An 11,209-nucleotide genomic window follows, 5' to 3' on the forward strand; every position below is an offset into this window, starting at 1 on the left:
GGCAAATTCTGTCTGTCAATTTGTGCCCCAAAAAATACAAAAATAATTTGACGTTCTATGAACTGTGTAGATCTACTTTAGGGAGCTCTAACTGTAACAGCCATATATACTTCCTACCTTTAGCTACATGTAGGAAATAGAAACTCGTGGAAAGGTCAAATGATTTCTTATCTAAATGTTGAAAGTGCTTGTGGGTGACGGAGAGAAACAAAATGGTGCCGTTTGAGGCCATGTGGCAGAGAGAGAGATGCGGGCGCTGGAGGTGTGTGTGTGTGTGTGTGTGTGTGTGTGTGTGTGTGTGTGTGTGTGTGTGTGTGTGTGTGTGTGTGTGTGTGTGAGTACCTGTAGCAGCCTGTCGTAGGACTTCAGCCCCACGACCTCTGCGGGTCCCCCTGGGCGGATGTTGTTGACATAGACACCTTTCTCCAGGAGGCCATCCGACACACTGAAGCCAAAGTCTTCAAGGTCCGACTCCTTCAACAGACTCACCTGCACAATCAGTCAATAATGTCCTCAACTATCAATGAATAATTTAACCTGTATTAATCATGCAGTTCATTGATAGACTGGATGATAGGCTGTGTCTCCTGACAGTCATAACGTGATTGATAGACTGGATGAAAGGCTGTGTCTGCTGACAGTCATAACATGATTGACAGACTGGATGACAGGCTGTGTCTGCTGACAGTCATAACATGATTGATAGACTGGATGACAGGCTGTGTCTCCTGACAGTCATAACGTGATTGATAGACTGGATGACAGGCTGTGTCTGCTGACAGTCATAACGTGATTGATAGACTGGATGACAGGCTGTGTCTGCTGACAGCATAACGTGATTGATAGACTGGATGACTGGCTGTGACAGTCATAACGTGATTGACAGACTGGATGACAGGCTGTGTCTGCTGACAGCATAACGTGATTGATAGACTGGATGACTGGCTGTGACAGTCATAACGTGTTTGATAGACTGGATGACAGGCTGTGTCTGCTGACAGTCATAACGTGATTGACAGACTGGATGACAGGCTGTGTCTGCTGACAGCATAACGTGATTGATAGACTGGATGACTGGCTGTGACAGTCATAACGTGATTGACAGACTGGATGACAGGCTGTGTCTGCTGACAGTCATAACGTGATTGATAGACTGGATGACAGGCTGTGTCTCCTGACAGCATAATGTGATTGACAGACTGGATGACAGGCTGTGTCTGCTGACAGTCATAACGTGATTGATAGACTGGATGACAGGCTGTGTCTGCTGACAGCATAACGTGATTGATAGACTGGATGACTGGCTGTGTCTGCTGACAGTCATAACGTGATTGATAGACTGGATGACAGGCTGTGTCTGCTGACAGCATAACGTGATTGATAGACTGGATGAGAGGCTGTGTCTGCTGACAGTCATAACGTGATTGATAGACTGGATGACAGGCTGTGTCTCCTGACAGTCATAACGTGATTGACAGACTGGATGACAAGCTGTGTCTGCTGACAGTCATAACGTGATTGACAGACTGGATGACAGGCTGTGTCTGCTGACAGTCATAACGTGATTGATAGACTGGATGACAGGCTGTGTCTGCTGACAGTCATAACGTGATTGATAGACTGGATGACTGGCTGTGACAGTCATAACGTGATTGATAGACTGGATGACTGGCTGTGACAGTCATAACGTGTTTGATAGACTGGATGACAGGCTGTGTCTGCTGACAGTCATAACGTGTCAGTACCAGAGCTTCATCATAAATGAAGTTGTCAAAAAGCTCAAGTTGAAGACACACAGACACTTAGGATGCATCAGCACTTTCTAAACCTTTTCAGGGTTTTTAACCCCTCTGACGTTCCATGAAATGAAGTGATGTTTTTATTTATTTATTTATTTTACCGTTATTTTACCAGGTAAGTTGACTGAGAACACGTTCTCATTTGCAGCAACGACCTGGGGAATAGTTACAGGGGAGAGGAGGGGGATGAATGAGCCAATTGTAAACTGGGGATTATTAGGTGACCATGATGGTTTTGAGGGTCAGATTGGGAATTTAGCCAGGACCCCGGGGTTAACACCCCTACTCTTACGATAAGTGCCATGGGATCTTTAATGACCTCAGAGAGTCAGGACACCCGTTTAACGTCCCATCCGAAAGACGGCACCCTGTAAACAGTGTAAAGAAAAGCAGCAGTACTCGGGCCCTGGAGGGCCTTGGTGGGCCCTGGAGGGACTTGGTGGGCCCTGGAGGACCTTGGTGGTGGTTTATCATCGTTACCTTGTGCAGTTCCACGGGGGTGGGCGACATGACGTCATTCATCTCCTGTTTCATCTTCCTCATGGCGAAGGCCTTGCGCCCCCCGTCGCTGGGCAGGGTGTTGGAGCGCGAGGACTGGGTGTACTGCGGCCGGGCTGCGCTGCGCTCCTGGAAGCTGGCCTGCCGACCCAGGTGGCTCCTCAGAGGAGCAGGGTCATGGTTCAGACTCAGACTGCTGCCGGACATAATGGTGGCCTGGAGGGGGGTGGAGGAGACAACGGGGGAGGAGATGAGGGAGGGGACCGAGAGAAAAGAGAGAGGGGGAGATGGGGGAGGGGACCGAGAGAAAAGAGAGAGGGGGAGATGGGGGAGGGAGAGAGGGGGAGATGGGGGAGGGAGAGAGGGGGAGATGGAGAGGAGGGAGGGGACCGAGAGAAAAGAGAGAGGGGGAGAGAGAAGGGAGGAGAGGGGGGAGATGGAGGAGATGGAGGAGGGGGAGAGGCCAGAGAGGGAGAAAGGGGGGTCATGGTGATGAACTTCCAAGGTGAGATAAGAAATACAAGGTACGCTCATGAACATGAGAATTGTTCCAGGTGTAGAATGTGTTCAAGCAGTATGTCAAAGAGAAATGGTTTGATTGTAGAATAATAACATAGAAAGTTCCTGTTAGACGAGCTGGTTGGTTCATTATCATCATGACCCAATAAACAAACAAACAAAGATGGAAAAACTTCAAAACCCAAGACGCCTTGCAGCAACTGTCCCCATCATGCTTTGCTCACACCGCCATGCCCCATCGCCACATCATCATCATCATCATCATCACTCCGCCCTCTGATTGGACAGTAATGAGTGATGTCACTCAAACCACCAGACGTGGTAGGTCTCATGTTTGTGACAAACAAGTGAAACTGAACGGTGTTTCAGCCAAGCTGATGCATAGAAGTGTTGCAGAAACAGGAAACAGTTTGGCAAACGACACACTGACACAGTCTCCATGCACCAAGACACAAGGTACAGCGCTTTCACTCTACATGGAAGATGTGTGATTCATTCCAACATACAATTTGCCCGTTTTCATGTTGACAAAATGCTCTTCACTACTGACATGAATTAACAGACATCTTCATTTGAAGCGAATGAGGAGCCGCAGGGGTATGTTCAATCCAAGTTGAGGTGGCATTTCATTCAGTCAAGCCTCCTTGATTTAATGTCTCCCAACCCGAAATGATAATTATTTCTCTTCGTTCCAAACTAACCTCTGTGATTCACACGGTGTTACTTACTTCCTGCATTGACAGGTTCATTTACAATGTATTGCTGAGCGTCAACACACCTCCAGGCATCACTACGGCTGCATCCTAAATGGCCCACTATTCCCTTCATAGTACAGGGCCCATGTAGTGGATAATATAGGGAATAGGGTGCCATGTAGTGGATAATATAGGGAATAGGGTGCCATGTAGTGTATAATATAGGGAATAGGGGTCATGTAGTGTATAATATAGGGAATAGGGCCCATGTAGTGTATAATATAGGGAATAGGGGCCCATGTAGTGTATAATATAGGGAATAGGGCCCATGTAGTGTATGATATAGGGAATAGGGCCCGTAGTGTATAATATATTGAATAGGGCCCGTAGTGTATAATATATTGAATAGGGTGCCATGTAGTGTATAATATATTGAGTAGGGTGCCATGTAGTGTATAATATATTGAATAGGGTGCCATGTAGTATATAATATATTGAGTAGGGCCCATGTAGTATATAATATATTGAATAGGGCCCGTAGTGTATAATATATTGAATAGGGTGCCATGTAGTGTATAATATATTGAGTAGGGTGCCATGTAGTGTATAATATATTGAATAGGGTGCCATGTAGTGTATAATATATTGAATAGGGTGCCATGTAGTGTATAATATATTAAATAGGGTGCCATGTAGTGTATAATATATAACATAGGGTGCCATGTAGTGTATAATATATTAAATAGGGTGCCATGTAGTGTATAATATATTGAATAGGGTGCCATGTAGTGTATAATATATTAAATAGGGTGCCATGTAGTGTATAATATATTGAATAGGGCCCATGTAGTATATAATATATTGAATAGGGTGCCATGTAGTGTATAATATAGGGAATAGGGCCCATGTAGTGTATAATATATAATATAGGGAATAGGGCCCATGTAGTGTATAATATATTAAATAGGGTGCCATGTAGTGTATAATATATTAAATAGGGTGCCATGTAGTGTATAATATATTGAATAGGGTGCCATGTAGTGTATAATATATAACATAGGGTGCCATGTAGTGTATAATATATTGAATAGGGTGCCATGTAGTGTATTGTTCTATGTGTCTCGGCTTGCCTTGAGGACAGAACAGGGAGTGTTCAGCCTGTAGTTCTATAACCAGGGTAGATGGTCCTCTATGGATGTGCATAGAGTTAGGGTTTGAATCTATAACCAGGGTAGATGGTCCTCTATGGATGTGCATAGAGTTAGGGTTTGAATCTATAACCAGGGTAGATGGTCCTCTATGGATGTGCATAGAGTTAGGGTTTGAATCTATAACCAGGGTAGATGGTCCTCTATTGATGTGCATAGAGTTAGGGTTTGAATCTATAACCAGGGTAGATGGTCCTCTATTGATGTGCATAGAGTTAGGGTTTGAATCTATAACCAGGGTAGATGGTCCTCTATGGATGTGCATAGAGTTAGGGTTTGAATCTATAACCAGGGTAGATGGTCCTCTATTGATGTGCATAGAGTTAGGGTTTGAATCTATAACCAGGGTAGACGGTCCTCTATTGATGTGCATAGAGTTAGGGTTTGAATCTATAACCAGGGTAGATGGTCCTCTATGGATGTCTGGCCATAGAGTTAGGGTTTGAATCTATAACCAGGGTAGATGGTCCTCTATTGATGTGCATAGAGTTAGGGTTTGAATCTATAACCAGGGTAGATGGTCCTCTATGGATGTGCATAGAGTTAGGGTTTGAATCTATAACCAGGGTAGATGGTCCTCTATTGATGTGCATAGAGTTAGGGTTTGAATCTATAACCAGGGTAGATGGTCCTCTATGGATGTCTGGCCATAGGGTTAGGGTTTGAATCTATAACCAGGGTAGATGGTCCTCTATTGATGTGCATAGAGTTAGGGTTTGAATGCAGCCCCAGGATCTGAGACAAGCTACACTGGTGATCATCAGAGGCTACAGAGCACCCCCCGCAGCCCACTAGCATGAGAGTGTGAAAGAGAGAGAGAGAGAATGAAAGAGAGAGAGATAGGGAGAACGAGAGAGTGAAAGAGAGAAAGGGAGAGGGAGAACGAGAGAGTGAAAGAGAGAACAAGAGAGAGAGAGAGAGAGAGAGAGGTGCCAGCAGTACAGGGACAGCACCAGGGTGCCACAGTGTCAGCTACAAGCAGAGAGGAAGCCCCAAAAAGGAAAAGGGTGTACCAAGTTTCTCTTATTCAGAAGCCTGTCTGGCTCGTCCTGGAAAGAGAAGGAGCGGTTACACACATCCACAGGAAGTGACATCATGCGATTGAAAAAAAGATAACTCCAAAACAGGAAGTGGAAGGGATGGGGACAGAAGAGGTGAGAGTTGAGAGGTTTTCTTCACTAATATGTTACTGTATAAGTAAAGCCACTGGTCTAGAAGATACGTAGGTTTGTCAGTGTTGTGTTTGTATTGTACTGTGATGAATGGAACTGTACATGTCCTCAGCCATTTTAAATCTACTGTGATGAATGAAACTGTGGATGCCAGACTGGCCGCAGGTCTCCATATCTTCCAGGGCCTGAGACCAGAAGATCTCTTCCTGGTCCGGCTCAGTTAGTATTGTACTGTGATGAATGAAACTGTAGACGTATTCAGCCATTTTGGCTCCTTGTTTACCTCCAGTTCCCTCAGGATGCCAGACTGGCCGCAGGTCTCTAGATCTTCCAGGGCCTGAGACCAGAAGTTCTCTTCCTGGTCCGGCTCGGTCCCGTCATGACCCACAGTGAACCTGGAGGGGGGAAGAGGTCAGAGGTTAACACCCCCAGTCAGACAATCAGTGAGCAGTCAGGGCAGGCAACCACACTGATGAGGGCTGGTGACCACAACGTGTGGGCAGGGTGTCAGTGGGCTGTGCAGGCAGAGAGAGTGGAACAGTAAATCGGTAGCTAGGTAGGTAGGATAGGGAAGTAGGTAGGTAGGATAGGGAAGTAGGTAGAAGGGATTGGGAAGTAGGTAGGTAGGATAGGGAAGTAGGTAGAAGGGATTGGGAAGTAGGTAGGTAGGTAGGTAGGTAGGATAGGGAAGTAGGTAGGTAGGATAGGGAAGTCGGTAGGTAGGTAGGTAGGTAGGTAGGTAGGATAGGGAAGTAGGTAGGTAGGATAGGGAAGTAGGTAGGTAGGATAGGGAAGTCGGTAGGTAGGTAGGTAGGTAGGTAGGTAGGATAGGGAAGTAGGTAGGTAGGATAGGGAAGTAGGTAGGTAGGATAGGGAAGTAGGTAGGTAGGATAGGGAAGTAGGTAGGTAGGATAGGGAAGTAGGTAGGTTGGATAGGGAAGTAGGTAGGTAGGATAGGGAAGTAGGTAGGTAGGTAGGTAGGTAGGTAGGATAGGGAAGTAGGTAGGTAGGATAGGGAAGTCGGTAGGTAGGTAGGTAGGATAGGGAAGTAGGTAGGTAGGATAGGGAAGTAGGTAGGTAGGATAGGGAAGTAGGTAGGTAGGATAGGGAAGTAGGTAGGTAGGATAGGGAAGTAGGTAGGTAGGATAGGGAAGTAGGTAGGTAGGATAGGGAAGTAGGTAGGTAGGATAGGGAAGTAGGTGGGTAGGAAAGGGAAGTAGGTAGGTAGGATAGGGAAGTAGGTGGGTAGGATAGGGAAGTAGGTGGGTAGGATAGGGAAGTAGGTAGGTAGGATAGGGAAGTAGGTAGGTAGGATAGGGGAGTCGGTAGGTAGGTAGGTAGGATAGGGAAGTAGGTAGGTAGGATAGGGAAGTAGGTAGGTAGAATAGGGAAGTAGGTAGGTAGGATAGGGAAGTAGGTAGGTAGGATAGGGAAGTAGGTAGGTGGGATAGGGAAGTAGGTAGGTGGGATAGGGAAGTAGGTAGGTAGGATAGGGAAGTAGGTAGGTAGGATAGGGAAGTAGGTAGGTAGGATAGGGAAGTCGGTGGCTAGGTAGGTAGGTAGGTAGGTAGCTAAGTAGGTAGCTAAGTAGGTAGGTAGGTAGGTAGGTAGGTAGGTAACTAACTAGGTAGGCAGTTAGGTAGGTAGGTAGGTAGGTAACTAGGTAGGCAGTTAGGTAGGTAGGTAGGAAGGAGAGGGCTGAGATATAGACACAAACAGAGAGGCGATATAGACACACCACCCAGACAGGTTGGACACAAGGAGATGGATGTGTCATGCTGGACCAGGGGCTGGGAGATCCAGCTGAGAGGTGTGTTTCAGAGACAGGTTGTTGAGGCGACCAGTAGGGGGTTAGGATTGGTTTGGGTTGAGAACGTTAGTGCTGGGAGGGAGCAGCCCTGCCTTGTGCCATTCAGGTGAAGGTGGGGTCAGGTGTTGGGTTACAGGTGAGTGTGCGTTGTGTTTAGATTAGGAGAGAGACAAGGTGGCTTGCTTGGTTTAAGTGGGAGACTGGGAGGTTTCAGTGAGAGGATTGGGTTTGGGTTGGTTTGAGAACATCAGCGGTGCGAGGATACATTCTTGCCGTGTGCCACCCAGGTTAGGGTTAGGTGAGGTTAGGGTTGGGTTGGTTAGGGTTAGGTGAGGTTCGGGTTGGGTTGGTTTGAGAACTAAAGGGGTATAAGGAGACAGCCCTGCCGTGTGCCTCACCTGCTGTCAGTGATTAGGCCGGTGGGCAGAGTAGAAGCTCTGTCCAACGTTAAGGAAGAGAGGTACTTTAATCAACAATATATCAAGAACACCAAGACACAAATTTGATTCCCTTTGAATCCCTTTTCTTATGACGGTTAATTGAGGAACAGATCTGGTGAATCTTTGTACCTCTTTGATGATCATCTTTGAGCAATAGAGGAGAATCCCCCTCAGAGATGCACACTAGTTATGAACCAGGAACATGTATCTATTAACACACTAGTTATGAACCAGGAACATGTATCTATTAACACACTAGTTATGAACCAGGAACATGTATTCATTAACACACTAGTTATGAACCACGAACATGTATCTATTAACACACTAGTTATGAACCAGGAACATGTATCTATTAACACACTAGTTATGAACCAGGAACATGTATATATTAACACACTAGTTATGAACCAGGAACATGTATATATTAACACACTAGTTATGAACCAGGAACATGTATATATTAACACACTAGTTAATAACCGGGAACATGTATCAATTAACACACTAGTTATGAACCAGGAACATGTATATTTTAGGTCATGTGAGGAGTTATTCTATTCTATTCCTTGTGGAATGTCTGTTGTTGTTTTTTGTGGATGTGATTCGTCAGCCAGATCAATAACCCCCCCCCGCCCGTTGGGGATTAATACACTATTCTACCACCAGACCTATTTGACCAGGGCTCATAGGGAATTCTGTAAGGGCACTTTGCTTTCATTTACACTTGAATCTCTTTGAAGATTTCAATACTGCCTAAAGCGATTGTTTTTCCCCCCACTATGCTAAGCCACATCCTCAGCTATGATTATTCTCCATTGGATACTAAGCTATCACAAATCTGTGTTCTGTACTTCCTGTTCCCTTTTGTACTTTATTCATAAGCTTTTAAAAAGAGGATTTATGGATAGAAGATATGCTAATGACTGAATTATAAAGAGCTTCTTTATCAAACACAAACAGCCGTTAGCCAAGGTCAAGCTCAAATAGCAGCTCTATTATCAGTAGTATGTACACATACTAGTAATATTTCACTAATAATACTTTAATGTTGTAGTGTTTCTGGGCTGTGTGTTTACCGGCAGGGAATTCAGAACAATCACTGAAACATGACTGAGGTGTTTGACAGTTGGTTGCAAGATTTTTATTTTTTAATTTAAACTTTATTTAACTAGGCAAGTCAGTTAAAAACAAATTCTTATTTTCAATGACGGCCTAGGAACAGTGGGTTAACTGCCTTGTTCAGGGGCAGAACGACAGATTTTGTACCTTGTCAGCTCGGGGATTTGATCTTGCAACCTTTACGGTTACTAGTCCAACGCTCTAACCACTAGGCTACGCTGCCGCCCCAGATAAAGGGCCAGTGGTGGTGTTGCTTAGAGGTCAAGGGTTAGAGGTCCAGGAGTTAAAGGTGAGAACAGGGTTGTACGTACCCGCTGACGGTGGGTCTGTCCCATTCGTCATCGCTGAGGCCCAGGTCTGCCAGGATGTTGTGTCTCTGGCGGGTGCTGACAGGGGACAGGCTGCCTTGGCTGGGCTTGGCGTTCCTCCACTCATGGCTGTGGAAGCTGTAGCCAGACGCCTGGAAACCTGGGGCTGGGATACATACACACACACGACAAGACTATGTTAGCCCACTGAGCTAAAAGCCTAGAGCTAACAGTCTTTCAGGTGTCAGGCAAGTTTCCTCCTCACATGAGCCTAGTTCAGTCAAAACCCTCCACTACATCTCCACTGTATGTACCTGTTATACTACAGCCACTCCCTAGTGATAATGTAATACAACGCCTTGGTGAATGGGTCTCTCTCTCTCTCTCTCTCTCTCTCTCTCTCTCTCTCTCTCTCTCTCTCTCTCTCTCTCTCTCTCTCTCTCTCTCTGTCTCTCTGTCTCTCTGTCTCTCTGGTCTGATATTGAGTTAAACAAAGACGTCTGACTGTTTGGCTGCTGCGTCTCTATTCTGCTGCTGTGTTTCATCAATAATGTAGAGCTGGTGGAGTTTCTATTCCCTGTGTGTGATCCATCTTTACCTGTGTAAACATCTATGATTTATGCTAGAGCTGCGTCCACATGATGCTACAAGGGGGCCACAAGGGAGCCGCAAGGGAGCCACAAGGGGGTCACAAGGGGGCCGCAAGAAGGCCACAAGGGAGCCACACACACACAGACACACACAAACACTGGGGCAGCAACACCTCTAGACCTGCCAATGCATTTCTTCTGGTTCTATAGGCCTTGGCACAGCAAAGCTCAGTCCTCCTATGGGACATTAGATGGATGACATGATGATCAGTCCTCCTATGGGACATTAGATGGATGACGTGATGATCAGTCCTCCTATGGGACATTAGATGGATGACATGATGATCAGTCCTCCTATGGGACATTAGATGGATGACATGATGATCAGTCCTCCTATGGGACATTAGATGGATGACATGATGATCAGTCCTCCTATGGGACATTAGATGGATGACATGATGATCAGTCCTCCTATGGGACATTAGATGGATGACGTGATGATCAGTCCTCCTATGGGACATTAGATGGATGACATGATAATCAGTCCTCCTATGGGACATTAGATGGATGACATGATAATCAGTCCTCCTATGGGACATTAGATGGACGACATGATGATCAGTCCTCCTATGGGACATTAGATGGATGACGTGATGATCAGTCCTCCTATGGGACATTAGATGGATGACATGATGATCAGTCCTCCTATGGGACATTAGATGGATGACATGTGGATCAGTCCTCCTATGGGACATTAGATGGATGACGTGATGATCAGTCCTCCTATGGGACATTAGATGGATGATCAGTCCTCCTATGGGACATTAGATGGATGACATGATGATCAGTCCTCCTATGGGACATTAGATGGATGATCAGTCCTCCTATGGGACATTAGATGGATGACGTGATGATCAGTCCTCCTATGGGACATTAGATGGATGACGTGATGATCAGTCCTCCTATGGGACATTAGATGGACGACGTGATGATCAGTCCTCCTATGGGACATTAGCATGGTTCTCCTCATAGTAAATCTCCTAATAGG

At 45.8% G+C, this 11,209-nt stretch overlaps 1 protein-coding gene across 1 annotated transcript in view; it reads right to left on the reverse strand.

Moving 5' to 3' along the window:
* LOC129846971 (glutamate receptor-interacting protein 1-like) overlaps window positions 1–11,209 on the reverse strand; it is an 81,788-nt gene that overhangs the window by 5,989 nt on the left and 64,590 nt on the right. The window contains exons 10-15 of the mRNA XM_055914787.1: window positions 9,575–9,737; window positions 8,100–8,138; window positions 6,175–6,286; window positions 5,733–5,768; window positions 2,280–2,513; window positions 343–489 (exon numbers count right to left, since the gene is read on the reverse strand). Coding sequence (XP_055770762.1) covers window positions 343–489; window positions 2,280–2,513; window positions 5,733–5,768; window positions 6,175–6,286; window positions 8,100–8,138; window positions 9,575–9,737 — 731 coding nt within the window. The remainder of the gene's footprint in view (window positions 1–342; window positions 490–2,279; window positions 2,514–5,732; window positions 5,769–6,174; window positions 6,287–8,099; window positions 8,139–9,574; window positions 9,738–11,209) is intronic.

Source organism: Salvelinus fontinalis, unplaced genomic scaffold, assembly GCF_029448725.1.
Source record: "Salvelinus fontinalis isolate EN_2023a unplaced genomic scaffold, ASM2944872v1 scaffold_0674, whole genome shotgun sequence".
Classification (NCBI taxonomy): Eukaryota; Metazoa; Chordata; class Actinopteri; order Salmoniformes; family Salmonidae; genus Salvelinus; species Salvelinus fontinalis.